Consider the following 22,831-nt stretch of genomic DNA (forward strand, 5'->3'; position numbering starts at 1 on the left):
CCTCGGGCTGTAACTACTGAAGCCTGCGGGCCCTAGAGCCTGCGCTCCACAACGAGAGAAGCCACTGCCATGAGAAGCCCATGCAACACAACTAGAGAAAAGCCCTTGCAGCAACAAAGACTCGGCACAGCCAAAAAAATCAAATCTTTTAGGACCAAAATGGAAGGGAGACAAAACAGAGGCTGGTCTAGTCTAAGGAACACTTTAATATAAATCTGCACTTCTTGTCTTGATCCTTGTAACTTCCTAAATGTTTGCCAGTTTTATTAACTCTTGTTTACTCCCACCTCCTGCCCATCAAGGAAAAAGAGCCTGTATAATATCCGTTTTGAAGCCAAAAGGACTTGAATTTCCCAGGACCTCTGTATCCCTATTTGTAAAATAGGGCAGTTGGACTACATTCTGGTCTCCAGGGAGAACTGAGTCCCCTCCACTTCTTACCCATCCATATCACCTTGACCAGGAGGAGGAATGTGAACTGAAAACCCACCACCTTGGATGTGCTAGACCCTTATGAAAACAGGGCTTCCCCTTTCCAGTCATAGTTTAAACAGCGGCAGCAGATAGAACAGGAAAGCAAGCTGGACCTCTGATTCTTGCAACAAGTTAAAAAAGAACTGCCCTAGCATGTAAATGGGCACAGAGGCATCCCTGTCTAGACTGAGTGCCCACATGGTTCCCGATAAATAATCTCATAGGTTAAAAGACGAGTGTGGACGCTTGAGATTGGGAGCTGAGCTAAGGAGTTCAGTGAGAAAACAAGCCTGGAGTTTTCTGCTGGAAGAAAGGCAACATGTTAATACATGTAAGATATAACACATAAACCCAACCCAACCACATAAACCATGTAACACATAAATCTAACCTTTTTTTGTTGTGACTTTTGCTTTTCCCTGAACTCCTCCATCTTCCTGGCTTCTTCTCTTAAAGTCTGTGCAAGGTAGATGTGACTTTGTGCCACATTGTCTACTTCTGCAAAAAGAATAAAAAACAAACCCACATGTCTGAATTCAAATCAAAGAAACCACATAAAAAGTTAAAATACAGACAGAACTCTTGGGCATGTGGTAAAGTTAACCTGCTTCACTTGGTCATCAACATTTATTAAGCCCCTCCACATACCCAGCATTACCCTGAAGCCAGCAAACCTTTAGTGCAGCTTTCCACCACGAGCTGCACTAACCTGGTGTGTGCCCAAGGCAGGGGAGAAGCTCATGGAGCTTGCATGCTAGCACACAGTACTAAACCCACTACAATTTCAAATTGAATCCTACTTCTCATTACAGGACTCTAAGGTTCTTCCCATCTCTAACATCTCATGAGCCTGTAAGAAATTTCTCTCTGGATAGAATGATTATTGGTATTTTTCCCTTTATTTTCTGAGATCTTTGTAAAGAGCATGACTTACCTTTCTAATAGAAGAACTGAAATTTTTACTTTTCTTGTTCCAAGGACACAAATTATAGATGGCATTAAAGATAGAAAGATTGACAGATATGATCTAAGAAAAAATTTTGAACTTGTGTGTGTTAGAAGAGACCCAAAAAACTAGAAAAAAAAATTGCAATTTACACAACAGAGTAAATAGCTATATTAAAAGAACTTCAAATCAAAATAAATATATATATTCCAGGGTTTTAAAATGGTTGAAAAGCATGAAATTTTTAAAAAGATTGGCCAAACGGCCAGTTAACATTTGAAAACATATTCAGCCTTAAAATTACTGGAAAAAAAAAAAACAAAATTTTTAAAATCCAGAAATATATCACTTTTTATCCTTCAGTTTGGAAAAAAATTGTTAAAGTTCGAACATTCTTGGTATTGGCAAGCATGGGAAAAAAACAGTACTGCGGGTGGGGGGAAATTTACCACTTTTTGAGAGGAAACGCTGCATTTTGTAGAATAAAAAACGTTAAATATAAGAGTGAGGCAGATCTATATGAAATGAAATGGAAAGATATCTAGCACCACTCAACTAGCTACAGAAACATGTTAAGCACATACTGTGCCACGTTAAAATCCTTAGCTTAGAGGCACTAAGGACAGAAAATTTAAAGGCCTTAAACTCTGAGTCACAGGCCCAGGGAATGCTAGAAATGGACAGGACCCCCTGAAGACCAGTGCCAGGGCCTCACCCTGGATTCCCAGTGTGAGAACCACTGCCTGAAATGAGTCAAATGCACATCATGAAGTGCAGGTGTAGACAGTTCTCCAACTCATTTCAGCTCTGAAGGGCTATTTATCACCAAGTTGCTCTATTTTATTTTTTAAACCAGTATGAGCTGTTCAAGTTAAAACGCAGCTGTGATGACAAACACAGAGCTCACCAAGGACAGCAAATGCATTTTTAAGGAATCACTTACGCTGCTTGAAGACTTCAAGGGCTTGCTTCAGGGTGCTAAAAAAAAAAAAATAAAAGCACGTGTATAGCTTCAGTTCTGGAAATTGGCTGTATAACCTTATTATAATGCCACTGTATGTTTCTCCCAGCCTACATCTTAACTGATAGCCTGTGATCTGATCTTTGCCCATGAGCTTGAGAAGACAACAAAAGATCAATGCTTCTTCAGTCTAGTTTCCTCTCTATTGCCCCTCAGTCCCAGGCCCAAGCATCATAAATGCTTTACTGTCCATCTGGGTAGAGCCAGATGCCAAAATTCTTTATGCTTCATTTTCCCCAAGGATAATATAGGAGTTATGATCCATTTCTCATAACGATACAAATTATTCCTTAAAGTATGATAATTAGAAATATGGATGTTGTTTTTGTTGTTCAGTTGCTATGTCCAACTCTTTGCAACCCCATGGGCTGCAGCATGCCAGGCTTCCCTTCTTTCACTATCTTCCAGAGTTTGCTCAGATTCACATCCATTGAGTTGGTGAAGCTATCTAACCATCTCATCCTCTGTCGCCCTCTTCTCCATTTGCTTCAGTCTTTCCCAGCACTAGGGTCTTTGCCAACGAGTTGGCTCTTTGCATCAGGTGGCCAAAGTATTGGAGTTTCAGCATCAGTCCTTCCAATGAATATTCAGGGTTGATTTCCTTTAGGATTGACTAGTTTGATCTCCTTGCAGTCCAAGGGACTCTCAAGAGTCTTCTCCAGCATCACAGTTTGAACACATCAATTCTTCGGCATTCTTTATGCTGCAACTCTCACATCCATATATGACTACTGGAAAAACCATAGCTTTGACTAGAAAGACCTTTGTCGGCAAAGTGATGTCTCTGCTTTTAAATACACTGTCTCAGTCTGTCATAGCTTTCCTTCCAAGAAGCAAGCATCTTTTAAGTTCATGGCCTCAGTCACCGTCCACGGTGAAATAAAATCTGTCACTGCTTCCACTTTTTCCCCTTCTGTTTGCCATGAAATAATGGGACCAGATGCCATGATCTTAGTTTTTTGAACGTTGAGTTTTAAGCCAGTTTTTTCTCTCTCCTGTTTCACTCTCATCAAGAGGCTTTTTAATTCCTCTTCACTTTCTGCCATGGTATCATCTGCATGTCTGAGGTTGCTGATATTTCCCCTGGCAATCTTGATTCCAGCTTGTGATTCATCCAGCCCAAAATATGGATAAAAGCCAATAAAAGAGGGATTCCCGATCACCTCCTTTTCCATCCATTCTTCAGTCCTCACATGTTTATTGCACATAAACTATGGGCCAGGCATGGTGTCAGATGTTGGTGATTCAGTGGTACAAGACAGACATTGCCACAGACTTAAGAGTCTCAACGGAAGAGACAGTCATGAATACAGTGCTCTATCACAGAAGAACAAACTACCACAAATTTAGCAGCTTAAAACAAGACACATTTCTTACTTCACAGTTTCTGTGGAGAAGACCATGACTCACCGTTCATACCTTCTCTCAATTTCCTCCCTTCTCTCCCATGGCTCCTCCTCCCTTATAGCTCCCCTTGCTCGTGGTTTTAGTTCTTCCCGTCCTACACTTCCTTAACAAGCTTCCTTTTGAGGTGAAGTGGTTCTTGGGATTCTCTTGCTCATCACTGCCCTCACGAATGCAGACCTCACTGGGATCACTCCAGCCACTCAAGAAGAAATGGGACTAAGTGAAGTCATGGTCCCAGCCCGTAGCCACAACAGCGTAGGATCACGGATTGTATTCTACACGTATACATGTAGGTGGCAAGTTCTGCTGTCTTACAAACTAAAAAGGCTTGTATCTTTTGGCTGGCCTCTTCTTTTTTTTTTTTTTTTTTGGCCCCTTCTTTTTAACTACACCTCATTTTTCCCATTCTGCTTATTCATCCTCAAACAAAGAGTCCTTATGTCGCCCTGCCTTTTCTCATATAAACATTCCCAATTATTACCAACACGTTAAGCAGAATAACTTTAACTGCACAGTCTCTGTACACTTTCCCTGCCTTATGATACAATTTCTCAAGGAAAATGCACTAGAAAGTGTCCGTGTCTAAACAAACGCACAACTGGTCCAGTAAGATGCATGAGCCTCACTCAAGAGCAGACTTATGACTGGAATTAGCGAGAGAGAAAGCTGGTCTTGGCCTCAGATAGAACTGGAAGTCTTTCCCCATAATGAGCTGTGGAGCTGGAAAGTGACAGAGATGAAGTCTGTTCGGAGTCTAAACTTTTTCCCCCAGCCTAAGTGACTGGTTAAAAGGCCACTAATAGAGCAGCCCAAACTCTCTTTATTTGTCATCAGCTTTGTTGTCCCGCCGGAGAAGGCAATGGCACCCCACTCCAGTACTCTTGCCTGGAAAATCCCATGGACGGAGGAGCCTGGTGGGCTGCTGTCTCTGGGGTCGCACAGAGTCGGACACGACTGAGCGACTCAGCAGCAGCAGCAGCAGCAGTTGTCCTGCAGCATCACTTCATTGCTGCTCGTGTTTAGATGATGACAACAATCCGAGGAGTGAATGTGGACCTTGGGGATGATGCTCTCACAGTGTCCCTGCCCTCTCCTCCCAGGTGTTCTCCTTAACTGTGGGAAGAGAAAATATCCCGCCCCTCTTACAAACACTTTGGCCTTACGAAGTCTCTCAAAGTGGTCAATGAGGCAGAAAAAAATCCTACCTAGGCCCTGAACAAGCAAAGTTGTGCACGTTCATTGAGGAAATCTTCCTAAAGAGCATCCTGGAGGTGACAAAACCAGAAGTACCTGAGAGGCCTTTCACTTCAACCTTGGAATTATAGTCTGCAGGTCTCATATCCTATTCACCTTCCTCTCTGAGAAATTCTTAGAAGGAAAACTGACGAGCTTTTTTCACAGAAGAGATTGGTGCTAGAGTCTCTTGAAAAATTACCAAGTTATAAATCAAACACACAAGAATATAAGAAATACCACTTTGCATCAGACTCATTCTGCTAAATATGTTTTCCAAGCAATACTATGTGAGAGAACATGGCTATTCTCCCTCACATCACCTAAAAACTTTTTGGATATCTTTCCAAATGACTTATGATTTCTTTATGATAAACAAGGCTTTAGATCCACTGACCTCTTCTTTTTTTTTTTGGCCCCTTCTTCCTTGAAACTACAGAAACTAATCTTCCTTGAAACTACAGAAACTGTCCTTGAATGAAACTTACCTAACCCTAATAGTATGTAGGTCTGACATGTGAATATGGAAATGTTTTACATATTCAAAAACATGAAGCTAAATCATGCAAGAAAAAGGAAAGTTATGACCAACCTAGATAGAATATTCAAAAGCAGAGACATTACTTTGCCAACAAAGGTTCGTCTAGTCAAGGCTATGGTTTTTCCTATGGTCATGTATGGATGTGAGAGTTGGACTGTGAAGAAGGCTGAGGGCTGAAGAATTGATGCTTTTGAACTGTGGTGTTGGAGAAGACTCTTGAGAGTCCCTTGGACTGCAGGGAGATCCAACCAGTCCATTCTGAAGGAGATCAGCCCTGGGACTTCTTTGGAAGGAATGATGCTAAAGCTGAAACTCCAGTTCTTTGGCCACCTCATGTGAAGAGTTGACTCATTGGAAAAGACTCTGATGCTGGGAGGGATTGGGGGCAGGAGGAGAAGGGGATGACAGAGAATGAGATGGCTGGATGGCATCACTGACTCGATGGACATGAGTCTGGGTGAACTCTGGGAGTTGGTGATGGACAGGGAGGCCTGGCATGCTGCGATTCACGGGGTCGCAAAGAGTCGGACACAACTGAGCGACTGATCTGATGTGATCTGAACATTTAAAACAAACAAACTTAACTGTATATGAAACTGCTTACATAATCACACAGAGAAAATAGTATTTTAAGTGACCTTACTGCTATGTCACCTCAGTCGTGTCCAACTCTGTGCAACCCCATAGACAGCAGCCCACCAGGCTGCCCCATCCCTGGGATTCTCCAGGCAAGAACACTGGAGTGGGTTGCCATTTCCTTCTCCAATGCATGAAAGTGAAAAGTGAAAGTGAAGTCGCTCAGTCGTGTCCGACTCTTAGCGACCCCATGGACTGCAGCCTATCAGGCTCCTCCATCCATGGGATTTTCCAGGCAAGAGTGCTGGAGTGGGGTGCCATTGCCTTCTCCATAAGTGACCTTAGAAAACAATATTCTTAGTGGTATACAAGGTCAAGAGGAACTGCAAGAGGAACTGCAAAAAGCACTGTAAAGAAATGTTTCATTCAGAAGTTTCATTGTTAGTAGCTGTATTTATATCATTTTGAAACATTTTAATATATATTGTCATAGAAAGCCAATAATTATGATAATATTGTCAGGAACCAAGATTTTCTATGTTAAGAGGAAATAAATATAAAATATAAGAAGTGAATTATAAATTAAATTTGAATTAGACATATCAATATGAACTCAAGCTTTTAAAATCTGTCCCCTGGGACTTCCCCAGTAATCCAGCAGTTAAGAATATGTGTTGCAATGCAGGGGTCATGGGTTCGACCCCTGGTTGGGGAGCGAAGATCCCACATACCAGGGAGCAACTAGGTCATGCAGCACACCTAGGGAGTCTGCTGGCTGCAGTTAAAACCCAAGACAGCCAAATAGATAAATAAATAATAAACAAAATAAAATCTGTCCCCTGAAAGAGCCTAGAAACAGTGACATGTCTGTGACAATGACCAACGCTAGAACTCAGAGTTTCATCTATCAGTTCAGTTCAGTCGCGCAGTCGTGTCCGACTCTTTGCGACCCCATGAATCGCAGCACACCAGGCCTCCCTGTCCATCACCAACTCCCGGAGTTCACCCAGACTCATGTCCATCGAGTCAGTGATGCCATCCAGCCATCTCATCCTCTGATGTCCCCTTCTCCTCCTGCCCCCAATCCCTCCCAGCATCAGAGTCTTTTCCAATGAGTCAACTCTTCACATGAGGTGGCCAAAGTACTGGAGTTGCAGCTTCAGCATCATTCCTTCCAAAGAAATCCCAGGGCTGATCTCCTTCAGAATGGACTGGTTGGATCTCCCTGCAGTCCAAGGGACTCTCAAGAGTCTTCTCCAACACCACAGTTCAAAAGCATCAATTCTTCAGCGCTCAGCCTTCTTCACAGTCCAACTCTCACATCCATACATGACCCCAGGAAAAACTATAGCCTTGACTAGACGGACCTTTGTTGGCAAAGTAATGTCTCTGCTTTTGAATATGCTATCTAGGTTGGTCATAACTTTCCTTCCAAGGAGTAAGCATCTTTTAATTTCATGGCTGCAGTCACCATCTGCAGTGATTTTGGAGCCCAGAAAAATAAAGTCTGAGGCTGTTTTCACTGTTTCCCCATCTATTTCCCATGAAGTGATGGGACCAGATGCCATCATCTTCGTTTTCTGAATGTTGAGCTTTAAGCCAACTTTTTCACTCTCCACTTTCACTTTCATCAAGAGGCTTTTCAGTTCCTCTTCACTTTCTGCCATAAGGGTGGTGTCATCTCCACATCTGAGGTTATTGATATTTCTCTCGGCAATCTTGATTCCAGCTTGTGCTTCTTCCAGTCCAGCGTTTCTCATGATGTACTCTGCATAGAAGTTAAATAAGCAGGGTGACAATATACAGCCTTGACATACCCCTTTTCCTATTTGGAACCAGTCTGTTGTTCCATGTCCAGTTCTAACTGTTGCTTCCTGACCTGCATATAGATTTCTCAAGAGGCAGTTCAAGTGGTCTGGTATTCCCATCTCTGAATTCAGAATTTTCCAGTTTATTGTTATCCACACAGTCAAAGGCTTTGGCATAGTCAATAAAGCAGAAATAGATGTTTTCCTGGAACTCTCTTGCTTTTTCGATGATCCAGCAGATGTTGGCAATTTGATCTGTTTCTTCTGCCTTTTCTAAAACCAGCTTGAACATCTGGAAGTTCACAGTTCTCATATTGCTGAAGCCTGGCTTGGAGAATTTTGAGCATTACTTTACTAGCATGTGAGATGAGTGCAATTGTGCGGTAGTTTGAGCATTCTTTGGCATTGCCTTTCTTTGGGATTGGAATGAAAACTGACCTTTTCCAGTCCTGTGGCCACTGCTGAGTTTTCCAAATGTGCTGGCATATTGAGTGCAGCACTTTCACAGCATCATCTTTCAGGATTTGGAATAGCTCAACTGGAATTCCATCACCTCCACTAGCTTTGTTCATAGTGATGCTTTCTAAGGCCCACTTGACTTCACATTCCAGGATGTCTGGCTCTAGGTCAGTGATCACACCATCGTGATTATCTGGGTCTATAAATACGGCTAATTACTAGTAAAATCTAGTTGACTCCAGATTTAAATTCATAAAAAAATTACATTAAGAAAATAAGATGTGTATGAATAATTGTTAAGTTTAAGTGATGGATTCACAGCCATTCATTATGTTTGCCTTTTTAATTTTCAGTGTGTTTTTACATTTAAAACATCAGAAAGATAAATAATATAATCAAATAATATAATCAACAAAAAATTTTCCATGTACGAATGTCCTATGTCTGAGGGTAACATATTTTTTAAGGCTTGCAGCATGCTCAGTTGCTCAGTTGGGTCCAGCTCTTTGTGACCCCATGGACTGTAGCTCGCCAGGCTTCTCTGTCCATGGAATTCTCCAGGCATGAATACTGGAGTGGGTTGCCCTTCCCTCCTCCAGGGGATCCTCCTGATCCCGGGATTGAACCAGAGTCTCCTGCATGGGCAGGCAGATTCCTTACCACTGACTAAGCCACAGATGCAGTGGCCCCTTTTTAAGACTTATGTAACTATTAATACTTTGAATATCTCCCAATGTTTTCCTCCTCCGTAATCCAGTACTTTGCAACCTGGGATGAGTGGGTGTGCGGGTGCAGGTGTACGTGTCTTAGGATCAAGAGAAGAGAAAGGGAAGGGCAATGTCTTGTCTGCCCCAATACTGCCTCTGAGCAGACACAGACCTCAAGGCAGGTTTGCCGCTGTCTACAGCACAAAGCAGTGTGCACGACAGCATGAGGTACGATTACATCTGCAGAGATCTGCAAAGGTCTGCCTAAACTATTTTCCCCAAGTCTCCCTCAGTATGCTACGTATGGAAGGAATCTAGAAGTTTCCACGTGCTAGGAATATCTACATAATTTGTGAGGCCCACTGCAAAACAAAAATGTGCCATTCTTTGTTTATAAATCACTAAGAATTTCAAATAGTGACAGCAAAGAGTAAGAATCCTCCTGGTAATGAAGGAAATGCAAGAGATGTGGGTTTGATCCCTGCGTCGGGAGGATCCCTGGAGAAAAAAAGGGCTACCTACTCCAGTATTCTTGCCTGGAGAATCCCACGGACAGAGGAGCCTGGCAGGCTACAGTCCATGGGGTCACACAGAGTCAGACATGACATATCAACACAAAGATAGTAAACCGGTTCTGAAGCCCATCTACATTTGCGATCCCATATGATTGCCCAAGTCAGCCTTGCAAATGAGGGACTGTGTTCCCAAAGCAGGCACCATGTCTGGACATCTCTGTATCCTCAAGAGTGTTCAATGAATGATGGAAGAATGAATAGTCGAGGTACAGAATCCTCACATCAATGGTGAGAACTATGAAATGATGCAAAGACAGTCTCTCGTAACAATTACAAACTATGTGTTTCACACAATATGTACACATATACAAATATATATACAAAACAATAATACACTCTACTGAATTTCTAGCATAAAATTATGCATAATTCTACCTATAAAAAGTATACACAGAAAAGGACTTCAAAGGAAAATTTAGAAAATATTGAGTTATGGCTTCATAGTTCATTTTAGATTTCTTTCTGTATTTCTGTTTTTCACAACTAGAAATAAGAAAAAAAGTAAACATTTTTTTCACCCAACACATTTCACCCTACTGGCCAGGTCTGTCTGATGAAGTGACAGGGCTCCTGAGTGGTATCAGACAACCTGGAAACCAGAAAGAAACATGGAACCTACTTGGTCTCAGACTGTCCACATGGCTTCTTCCTAGCGAGGCTGAGCAGATCTTTTCCATATTTCTCTTCAATTGATGCCCTAAGGAGAACAGGAGAGAGAGTTCTGAGTCCTTCTCAGGGCTGATTCTTATTTATGACACATGGCACTTCCCTTGAAGGCAAAACTGCACCTTTTACATAGAAGCTCACAATTCTCTAAAATGTGAAACTCCTACTACAGAACCAGGAAGAATTGTAAAAGACCAGTGACCTCCATCTCTACAGTGTTCTTCTCCAGCAAAAAGTCTATAGCATGAATAATTAAGGCCAAACCAAGTACAGTTCCTTGACCAGCACAGGTTACTACATTACAGAATAATTTTCCAAACTCTGATCCAAAAAGATGTATATACATATATATGTGTGTATATATATACACATATATATGTTTATAGTCTACACAAATCTATACAGATATGAAATATATACATTTTAAGTGGAGTAAAGGATACTTCCGTCAAATGCTGCACTCCTTAGGCCCACCCCTCCCATCTTCTCTATGAGTATCCTTTTACCAACCTAAGAGGTCTCCTGCATTACAGGCAGATTCTTTACTGACTGAGCCAACAGGGAAGCCCCATAGAGTTCTCCTTTTTATTGTCTCCATAGTTCTGTTTTTTCCGGAATGTCACATAGTTGGAATCACATGGTATGTAGCTTTTTCAGACTGACTTCTTTTACTTAGCAATATGCTTTTAAGATTCTCCCATGTCCTTTTGTGGCTGGATAGCCCATTTCTTCTTATCGATGAATGATATTCCATGGTAAAGCTGTACTACAGTTTGTTTATTTGTTCACCTATTAAAGGACATGGTATGTTGTGAAAGTTGCTCAGTTGTGTCTGACTCTTTGTGGCCACATGGGCTATACAGTCCATAGAATTCTCTAGGCCAGAATACTGGAGTAGGTAGCCTTTCCCTTCTCCAGGGGATCTTCCCAACCCAGGAATCGAACCCAGGTCTCCCGCATTGTGGGCAGATTCTTTACCAGCTGTGCCACAGGGAAGCCCTTAGAGTTCTCTGTTCACGGTCAATTCAAATATGTAGCTAAACTGTACCAAGGAGATGAGAATTTCACAACAGAAACCCTGCAGTCAGCAGGTCTCACAGGAATGCTGTTACTTGGTGTGGTATTATGGGTCTGTCTAAAGCACAAAATATCCCTTTTCCCCCTTTCCTGCTCCCCACAGCCTCTGTCACCATTTCCACTTTGTGTCCCAGCCCCAGTTTTATCTAAATCCTACTATCAAGTTATGGATCTTTAGGTTCATATACCCAAGTTAAAAATTTTTTTAAAATATTATATGAATACATTCTCACAGCAAAAGATTCAAACAACACAAAGTCATATGAAATAAAACACAAACGCCTCCCTTCATGCTCTCCCCCAACCCCATGCCCCTCCCCAGGAGGAGCCACTGCTAAGACTGCTGTGTATCCTCCCAGTCTTTCTCTGCATTTCCATAGTCATCTCTCACAAACACACAGCTTTTTCTAGTTATATAACTGAGGTCATTGTATTATTTGCTGTTCTGTTTTTCACCTAGTAATATATCTGTCACATAGATCTTTCTTTATCAGTACATGCCAACTACCATGTTCATAATTAGGCATCTTCCACAGTTCAAGGTCACCCTAATTGCTTTGCTTTTCACTACTGCTAAGAAGAGTTAAATGAACATCCTCAGGCAGATATTCATGGACATCCCTGAGAATGTTTCTCTAGCTAAGCTAGGATTTCTGAGAAAGTGGATTTACTAGATCAGAAGAATATATCTTTTAAATGTTGGAAAACAGTGTTGAATTGCCCTCCAAAAGAGCCTTCTCAATTTATATTTTCACCAAAAGTGTGCAAGCACTCCCACTCCCAGAAGCCCTCCCCAACACTGTATATTATCAGTCCTCACTAGACTTTAGTAAGAGAGGTTTGAAAAAAAGGTCTCATTTAAATTTACTTTTCCTTGATTTCAGTGATTATGCATTTTATATATTTATTTCTATATGTTATTTTATGAGTTACATAGGCATATCACCCCAATTTTTTAACTGAACATTTTACCTTTTTCCTATTGTTTTGTAGAAGTTCTTCATATATTATACATATCAATTTTTATTCTTACATGTTATATAGTTTCTCCCACTCTCATCTGTCTTTTCTAAATAATAACCTTATCCACTTTATTAAAATGATACATGCTCACTGTTCAAAAATAAGCAAAAAGAAAAATACAAAGAAGAAAGCAACAAACTGTCCAAAATCCACCAACTAAAATAATTAGTATTAACATTCGGTGATGATTGTAATGGGCATTCCCTTACACAGATATGCAAGCAGGATGGATGGACAGATAGGCATGAGTAATTTTAAAAGAATGAGACTATATTCTATCAGTTCAGTTCAGTTGTTCAGTCGTGTCCAACTCTTTGCAACCCCATGGACTGCAGCACTCCAGGCTTCCCTGGCCATCACCAACTCCCAGAGCTTACTCAAACTCATGTCCATTGAGTTGGTGATGCCATCCAACCATCTCATCCTCTATCATGCCCTTCTCCTCCTGCCTTCAATCTTTCCCAGCATCAGGGTCTTTTCCAAGGAGTCAGTTCTTACTAGGTGCCCAACATATTGGAGTTTCAGCTTTAACATCAGTCCTTCCAATGAATATTCAGGACTAATTTCCTTTAGGATGGACTGGTTGGATTTCCTTGCAGTCCAAGGGGCTCTCAAGAGTCTTCTCCAACACCACAGTTCAAAAGCATCAGTTCTAAAAGCTATATTCTATACACTATTTAAAAATAAAGTACTGGGACTTCCGTGGTGGTCCACTGGTTAAGAATTTGCCTTCCAATGCAGGGGATATGGGTACAAGCCCTACTCAGGGAACTAAGATTCCGCACGCTGCGGGGCAATTGAGCGCATATGCCGCGGCTACGGAGCCCACACACCTCAACTACAGAGGCTGCAGACCGTAACTACTGAGCCTGCGCACGCTAGATCCCGTGTTCCACCACAGGAGACGCCCTCGCACACTGCAACTAGTAGAAAGCCCATGCACCACCACGGAGACCCAGCACAGCAAAAATTTTAAAAATAAATAACATAATATAAAAATAAAATATCAAGCCTAATTTTAGCTAAATTTCACAGAAGAAAAGGAAACTGAAAGGAAGCTGAAGGAATTGCTGAATTTCAAATGATTGTTTCTCTAGCACAGGAAAAAATAATTCCTAAAAGACCCTTCCAAAGTTAAAAAGGAGTTTATGAAAATAAGGGGACTGAGACATTAAAATGTTTTAATGATCTATTTCAGTCTTAGTTTCAGATACTTGACAGCCTGTGGTGAAAGGATTAGCCCTACTGTACCTCCATCTCCTTCTCAATAATTTTACATTATTTTTACTTAATTTGCATCTATAACACACACTGTTCTCCAATCATAATTCCCCTAGTTGTTTTGTCTTAACTCTATTAAAATAAATGCGATGCTGACTACCAGTCCTGTTACCATAGCTTTTCCATCCCTAAGATTTGTATTCTGGTTCATTTCTAGGTTGGCTGGATTTCATCAATTCATGATCTTTCACCAAAATGGCTCAGAAGGGAGGGCATCAGTATTTCCTGAGTTCTTTCATATTTGAGGCCATCTACCTATGGCCTTCATATTTGAAACTATTATTTTTTATTGAGGCACAGCTGATCTACCATGTTGTATCAGTTTCAGGCATACAGCAAAGTGATTTAGTTATACATCTACCTATATATTATTTTGCGGATTCTTTTCCATTACAGGTTATTACAAGATACTGAATATAGTTCCCTGTGCTATATAGGAGCTGACTGTTGTTTATCTATTCTATAAATAGTAATACATAACTATTAACCTCATACTTCCAATTTATCTTCTTCCCTGCCTTTTCCCCACCTTTCTCTTTCGGTAACCTTAAGTTTGTTTTCTATGTCTGTTTCTGAGTCTGTTTCTATTTTGTAAATAGGCTCATTAGTATCATATTTTTTAAGATTCCACATGTAAGTGATATCATAGAATATCCGTCTTTCTCTTACTTCACTTACTGTGATAATCTCTAGGTCCATCCATGTGGCTGCAAAAGGCATTATGTCATTCTTTTTTATGGCTGAGTGGTATTCCATTTGTGTATGTACCATGTATTCTTCATTCATTCATCTGTCAAAGGACATTTAGGTTGCTTCCATGTCTTGGCTATTGTAAATTGTGCTGCAGTGAACCCTGGGGTGCATGTGTCTTTTCAAATTAGAGTTTTCATCTTTTCTGGATATATGCTCAGGAAGGGGACTGCTGGATCACACAGTATTTTTAGATTTTTAAGGAACCTCCATACTGTTCTTCATAGTACCTGCACCAATTTACATTCCCACCAACAGTGTGTGAGAATGCCTTTCTCTGCACACTCTCTCCAACATTTATTATTTGTAGACTTTTTGATGATGGTGTGGCGTTTATATTTAAGTGATACCCTTGCTGGTGTAATGCATGTTCTAAAACTTTCCCTCAGAACTCTGTTAAACTTGTTCCATTGGCTTCTGTCATTGAAGAGAAGACCAAGGCGATCCAGTTTCCCTGCTGTCCATTCCTGTTTTGGGAATTTGGCTTGTTTCCCTTCCTAGATACTTGAAGTATTCTTTCATTAATTAAATAACTTAACCTGGATGAGGCTCTTTATGATCCTCTTCAATGAACATTTAGTATTTTTACATGTAAAAAGGAATTAAGGCTATTTTCATTAAAAATACTTATATAAAGTACATATATTTTATCTTTTCCGAATTATATCCTGAAGATTTCTTGATAATCCTTTGTGGTTTCCAGGAGCAGAATTTACTCAATTCCTTTCTTCTAGCACTAAGGCACCAGGAATCTGAACTCACCTCAGACAGCATCTGATCCTCATGGAGAGTCCTAGAATCTGACAAGTATAGTCAGCCCTCTACAACCTTGGATTCTGCAACTGCATATTCCACATTCACAGATTCAACCAACTGAGGATGAAAACTATTTGGGGGAAAAATTCCAGAAAGTTTCAAAAAGCAACACTTGAATTTGCTCATACTGGCAACTATTTGCATAGCATTTACATTGGATTAGGTATTATAAGTAACCAGGCTCCAGGCTATGGGGTCGCTAAGAGTCGGGCACGACTGAGCGCCTTCCCTTTCACTTTTCACTTTCATGCATTGGAGAAGGAAATGGCAACCCACTCCAGTGTTCTTGCCTGGAGAATCCCAGGGACAGAGGAGCCTAGTGGGCTGCCATCTATGGGGTCGCACAGAGTCGGACACGACTGAAGCGACTTAGAGCAGCAGCAGCAGCAGAGATGACTTCAAGTATCCAGGGGGGTGTACTTAGGTTATATGCAAATAGTACCCCATTTTATACAAGACTTGAGCAGCTGTGGATCTTGGGGGGTCCTGGAAAATCCCCCATGGATACTGAATGATGACGGTAATGAGTTCCAGCAGGCACAACAGTGTGCTCTTTGAAGAAAACAAGGAGCTTTGATAAAAATGAAACTACAACTTCATCTTCATGAAATCAGGTGAACAACCACTGAGAAACACTGCCAATGGGAAGCGGTGGCGTCCAGGGACCTGCAGCCAATGAAGGAATCACTAGGACTTTGCAAAATTCACACCCAAATAAGTAGGCTTTATCTAGATCACCCTCCTACCAACTATCCAAAATTTCCCTCTCATCTGCTCATTAATTTGTCATTTACTGAACATCTACTATGTGCCAGGCATCAGACTGGGAGAACATAGAGGTGACCGAAATATGAGGCCTGCCTAGAAGAGCGCATGGGTGAGGGACAGCAGGGAATGTAAACCAGTGCTTTCATCTGAATATGAGGTTCACGTAACAAGGGCCATAATAAAAATGTACAAAATAATATATACGTAACAGAAGAGGGCTTCGCTTGTGGCTCAGCTGGTAAAGAATCCGCCTGCAATGTGGGAGACCTGGGTTCGATCCCTGGGTTGGGAAGGTCCCCTGGAGAAAGGTAAAGGCTACTCACCCCCGTATTCTGGCCTAGAGAATTCCCAGGACTGTATAGTCCAAGGGGTCACAAAGAGTTGGACACGTCTGAGCAACTTTCACTTTCACTTAATTCAATATGAAGATGACAGGAAGACACAGGAGAAGAATGACATGTGATGATAGGAGAAACTGGAGTTAGAGGCTGCAAACCAAGGATTCGTTCACCACAAGAAGCTAAGAAAAAGACACAGTCTCTCTACTAGAGCCTTTATGAGCACATGAGCCTGCACACCCTGACTTTGGACTTCTGGCCTTGAGAATTAGGAGAGAATACATTTCCGTTGTCTAAAGCCTCCCAATTGATGGTAATTTGCTACAGCAGCCCTAGGAAACTCATATAGTAATAACGGTTTGGCTATAACTTGACCATGAGAAGCTAACATCTAAGGGAACTCGTCACGCCCACCTTGGCAATCTATCATTCTCAAGCCCATCCTGAGAGATGGCTGGCCCACAGTGAGGACCCCAGAAAGAGAGCTGTAATCAAGATATGTTGACTTCTCCCTGAAAAAGAACAGGGGGAGTACAGGAGCTTGTGGAAGGAGCCCAGGGCCCAAAGCACTGTGGCTAGGATCCCCCAGTCCATACTTACAGCTGCTAATTTCACACACAAAGTGGTTCCACAAGCACGCTTCCCTCCTCCCCACTCAGCGTCATGTTGCGACACACAGTTAAGAGGGCTGATCTGACCACTCAGTTCCCAGAGAAACCTCTTTTCAAAGAATATATGCACAACATTCTTAGGAGACCACAAAATAAAGTGCAAAAAAAAAAAAAATTAGATGTGAGGTCAAGAAGTCCTGGCTCTATTATTTACTGCTTTCATAATCTTGGGCAAGTCATTTAAACCCCCACTGAACCTCAGCTTTCTCATCTGTAAAACAGACTTGATGATATATTCTCTATCTACCTTCTAGGCTTAATATAACAATATTAGTAATGGGTACCGTTCACCCACCACTTACTCTGTACCAGGTACTATACTTGGCATGCTGAAGCAGTTAACAGCACAGATTCCAGGGTCCAACTTTCCTAGGTTTGAAATCAGATCTAACCCTTCATTACCTGTCTGATTTTAGGCAAGTTACATAACATCTGTGAATCTCTGTTTCTTCACTTGTAAAATAATGATGATAAAACTTGCTATACAGGGGTATTTTGAGAATTAAATGAGATAATATATTTAAATAATGTTGGAGCTTATAACTAATAGTTATTGTTGTGCAGTCGCTCAGTCGTGGCTGACTCTTTGTGACCCCATGGACTGTAGCCCACAAGGCTCCTCTGTCCATTGTAACTAATACGCCTTCAATAAATGGCAACTATGGATATAATCTCATTGAGTCACCTTAGCCACCCTCTGCAGCAGGATTATCCTCATTTTAAAAAAATTTTTGCTGCGCTGGGTCTCCATTGAGGCCCCTGGGCTCTTTGTTGCAGCCCGTAGGGTCTCTCTAGTTGCAGCACACAAGCTTCTCTTGTTGCGGCTCAAGGGTTTCTCACTGAGGTATGCAGGCTTTTTCTGTTGCTGAGAACAGACTCTATCTAGAGCATGCAGGCTCAGGAGTTGTGGCACATGGGTTTAGTTGCCCACAGCATGTGTGATCTTAATTCCTTGAACAGGGATGGAAGAACCCACATCCCCTGCATTGGAAGACAGATTATTAACCACTGGACTGCGGGGGAAGTCCCTATCCTCATTTTCATATTTCTCATTTCCTGCTCGTATCAGGAGCTCAGTACATAATGTCTGGCCCCGTCAAGGGTTTCAGGGGCAGGAGAGTCCATAAGCTTGGGCTACCAGAGATAAGACAGGCTCATTTTAATTGCCAGCCAGTGGAAGATCTCAGGCTGGAGTGTTATGTAGAATGCTGCCTTTAAAGGAAAAAAAAAAAAAAGAAGAAGAGGAGGAGAAGGAAATTTGACCTGGACTTTGAAGGATGGGGAGAGTCTACTTAGGAGTCGCAGAAAAAAGAGAATATTCTAGGTGGGGAAATATGGAGTAAAGATGGAGAGGCAGAGACATCCAAAACACACTCACTAATAATCTCTCTGGCTGGGATAGATGGAGTGGGTGTGGTGAGTGAGAATACGAAACAGAAGGAAAAGGGAGGGAGAGAAACCTCTGTGCTGAGAACAAGCCCAGCCTCCTGGAAATCACCTGCCCTTCTGCCTGCGGTGGATAAGTCATCAACACAGGGTCTGCGTGAGAAGCCTCTGGAGCTGTTCTGGATTCTGTGACTTTCTAGGTTCCCATGGTAAGTTACTTATCCAATCTCATCTCAAAAAGCTGCATTTTCATGCAAAGAAAATGGAAATAATAATACCTTAGGCAGTTGACTGTGTCAAAGGAGGCCATTTCAAAGGGATCTGTAAACCCCAATTATAAAAAGATCCTGAGACAAAACTCTGAGAGCAACACACAGCAAGTGTTCAATGTGTGATTTGTTATTTTGTGGCTGTTCAGAGGTTGGTTGTGGTTGTCATCAACTATATCATCACTGATAGAAGATAAGGCAGTTTATAATTTACTGGATACATTGTTTCTCTGCTTTGTTACTTATTTGCTGTGTTACAGTAAGTCATCCAGGACTTACTGGGACTTACTGGGGACTTGTTAGCTACAGGGCACACACTGAGACACAGCCCCCGGATTGGCAATATAGATCAGGAAAGGTAGCATTCCTGCCCACTCCAGAGGAGTGTGTGACATGCCTCTGTTCTGTCCATGCGCAAACGAGTGTAGACGGATTTACTGCAATCCATCTGGTACAACCAAGGACAAGGACTTCGTAGCTTCCAAGATGCAGGTTGAAACAGCATGGAGGGACCCAGTCCCAGCTGCATCTGAGAGAGAGGGAGAGGGAGGTCCCCCGGGGAGTGCAGTATCTCTCCCTACCCCTTGCTGCCCCTGGGCAGGTAGAGCCACCTACCAGAAATTCCAGAGAGGTTCATGGTGGGGCTTCAACACTTTGGGGGCATAGAAGGCCACCACCTTAGATATAGGGCATATTTAGTCCCATATCATAAATATGTTATAAATGTATGTGATTACGCCTCAAGACACTGAGCAAATAACAGTTTCACTTTCACACTTCATGAACAAAAATAACAAATGTGTGTGTATGCTAAGTCGCTTCAGTCCTGTCTGACTCTTTGTGACCCTATGGACCCATCAGGCTCCTCTGTCCATGGGGTTCTCCAAGTAAGAATACTGGAGTGGGTTGCCATGCCCTCCTCCAGGGGATCTTCCCAATCCAGGGATAAAATAATAAATAATACATGACAAACTGCTGTTATCTTTTCCCTGTGTGTGTTTTTTTCTCTAGTCCATAGGAATACCAAACATCCCAGGGTTCCACCTGAAATTTATGGCAGCTCAGTAAAGTAATGCTCAAGACCCGAGGAAGGAGTTTCAGCAATATCAGACCACGGCCCAGACTGAGGCCCAGGCCCCATACACACCCCGCACCTATGACAAGCAAAAAAGAAAGGCTGGACCCCCAAAGCTGAAGAGGATGGCACCTCCCCTCCTGAGTTAACCATGAACAGAACAGTGAACAGAACCATGAACAGCCCTTGATGGAGCAGTCTCCTTCTGGCAAGCATACTAGCAGGAAAGGAGGCCCAAAGCCAGCAGCCCCCTTGCTCCGGGGCCTTAAGCCCCCCACCCAGGGCAGATGTATCTCACACCTTGACCTGATGACAGCAGATTCTGCCCCCAGACCGGTGGATACGGGGCTGGCTTCTTTTGCTATGAAACTTCTGAAGAAAGATGACCATATACTAGAAATACCACATAAATATTTAATAATTTTTAATTTGCACATGCTTTCTCTTCTTACCCACATTTTTCTGTGAAGATCTTAGTTTTTGAGTTCTGTTTGGACTTGTGATTTTCAAACCGTGGGTCATCATGACCCATTTGTAAACCATAAATCAATTCAATGGATTATGACCAGCAGTTTTTAATTAAATAGAACTGAACAAAATAATAGGATGCTAATGTTTAATCAAACTTTTATTTTATGCATGTGTGTACGGGGTGGCAGTGTAAAATGTATTTCTTACTGTGTGTTAGTCACTCAGTCGTGTCCGACTCTTTGTGACCCCACGGACTGTAGCCCCCCAGGTTCCTCTGTCCGAGGAATTCTGCAGGTAAGAATACTGGAGTGGATTGCCATGTCCTTCTCCAGGGGATTTTCCCGACTCAGGGATCGAACCCAAGTCTTTGGCATTACAGGCAGATTCTTTACCATTTGAGCTACCTGGGAATGATTTTGTGTTACTGAGGGGTACAGTCAAAAAAAAAAAAAAAATCCAGACACCACTGATACACACCACCATCCTGGTTGTATCAGGGGATCTTTGACTCGACCTGCCTGGGCAGCAGAAGCTTTGACCAGTAGCCAACACCTCCTTTGTGTATGAGAGGCAGAGCTATTTCACTTCTAGGAGAAAGTTTATAGATGCCCTACTGGAGGAGAAATACAAAATCAAGGGATGTTCTAAAATCTCTATCCCTGTGCAGTGGGGAATCTCTTGTGTGTTTGCTACTTTGTCAGAGCTCTGTTGAAGAAAGGAGGAAGCCAACCTCCAGTGCCTGCCAAGAGAAAGGAAAGTTGTAACTCGGCATCACCACTTTCTACCAGCTTGGGTAGAAGATGGAGGCTGGTCCCTCAAAGGAGGCACAGTGACTAGCTCCATGGAGCCTGACAGTGGACAGACCTTTCTCTGTCCACCTCTCCTGAGACGCACAGTATGTCAGTGCTCAGCTCCCCGGGACCTTTGAAACAGTTTAAGAGGGAGATGCCTCACCATCAGAGCATGGGCAACCAATATGAGCTTTGTTACCCTAATGTTCTCCCCTGGAGGAGGGCATGGCAACCCACTCTAGTATTCTTGTCTGGGAAATCCCACGGACAGAGGAGCCTGGTGGGCTATAGTCCATGGGGTCACAAAAGTGTTGGATACAAGTTAGCTACTAAACAATGTTCTCTTGGGCTTCCCTAGTGGCTTAGCGGCAAAGAATCCTCCAATGCAGGAGACGCAGGCTCGATCCCTGGGTTGGCAAGATCCCCTGGTGAAGGAAATGGCAACCCACTGTAGTATTCTTGCCTGGTAAATCCAGTGGACAGAGGAGCCTGGTGGGCTACAGTCCATGGGGTCGCAAAAGTGTTGGACATGACTTAGTGACTAAACAACAGCAAAGTCTTCTTGAGTGGAAAATAAAAGATTTGACTGAAAACATTTTGCTGTCTGTACCTCCAAGTTACAGATCTCTCACTCACTGCCTTACAAACAGAACAGGTTCATCAGTTTGGGTCCTGGCAACAACCCAGATCTTTGGCCAAAAATCCCCCTAAACCACTCCTTCATCCAGAATCACTGGGAAATGGAGGATTCCAGATGAATGAGATATTCCACAAACTAACTTAGCCATTAAGTATAGAATGTTTTTAATCTTAAAGGAAAGGAAGAGAAGGGAAGAGGAGGGGAGGGAATCCTCTAAACCATGCCAGAGCCCCCCAGACCTCCAAGCCCATCACCATCTGGAGGGGCCTGCTTCTGCATCCTTCTCACCGATCCCCCAGCTCAGTGGTCTCTGAACCAGGCTCTGTCTCCCTTCACCTCACAGGCCCAGCCTGCGGTCCGCCTGTGATCCTCCACTCATCCAAGCCACCTCGAGTTGAGGGACCCTTTGAGATCTCCTCCTCCATGAAGCTGCCCCCCGTTTTAGCCAGTCCTCCACAATCTCCCCCTCTGCCATGAGGTCCTTCAGTATCACGGGTATCACAGAGCACAGCACTTCGTTACATTTTGTTTGTCATTTCATTCATAAACTTTATCTCTCCCTGGAGTTCCTAAGAGCTTTAGGACCAAGACATCGTTTACTTCTTGGGTATCATTCTGTAACATACAGCAGCGGGCCTTGTGAACCACTGAAAACAAACACAACCCGTAGATTGTCCTTGTTGGTGTGGGAGCGTTCTGCCCACTGCGTCTTCAGAGAAAAACAAAACGACAGGTACCTTTCTTTTAAAAAGTCTTCAAACTCTTTGCAGTTCTTGCGGCCATTGTTCAGATGCTGGACGATGCTGTCATAGCCGATGGTGCTGAGGATGTCTGAAGTCTGGTGGGAAAAACAACACTGTGTGAGATGGGGAACCAGGTGACATCAGCCCCGAGGCCTAAAGCGAGGACGGGGCGGCGGGGACCCGGGGAAGCCGGCCACGGGGACTTTTTGAGATGCTTACCTCCAACGCACATGTGACCAAAAAGGACAAAACAGAAGTTCAGAGTTGGTGTAGCTGTGGAAGACTTTTTAGAATTATGAAACTATTGGGTCACAAAACA

The 22,831-nt window shown here is 42.6% G+C and overlaps 1 protein-coding gene across 3 annotated transcripts in view; it reads right to left on the reverse strand.

The window, feature by feature from the left end:
- Positions 1-22,831, reverse strand: part of PSTPIP2 (proline-serine-threonine phosphatase interacting protein 2) — a 115,870-nt gene that overhangs the window by 50,007 nt on the left and 43,032 nt on the right. For all 3 annotated transcript variants that reach the window (XM_061400062.1, XM_061400064.1, XM_061400063.1), the window contains exons 2-5: positions 22,507-22,607; positions 10,367-10,444; positions 2,364-2,398; positions 866-972 (exon numbers count right to left, since the gene is read on the reverse strand). In XM_061400062.1, the coding sequence (XP_061256046.1) occupies positions 866-972; positions 2,364-2,398; positions 10,367-10,444; positions 22,507-22,607 (321 nt within the window). The remainder of the gene's footprint in view (positions 1-865; positions 973-2,363; positions 2,399-10,366; positions 10,445-22,506; positions 22,608-22,831) is intronic.

The sequence above is a fragment of the Bos javanicus genome, chromosome 24, assembly GCF_032452875.1.
Source record: "Bos javanicus breed banteng chromosome 24, ARS-OSU_banteng_1.0, whole genome shotgun sequence".
In the NCBI taxonomy this organism is placed as follows: Eukaryota; Metazoa; Chordata; class Mammalia; order Artiodactyla; family Bovidae; genus Bos; species Bos javanicus.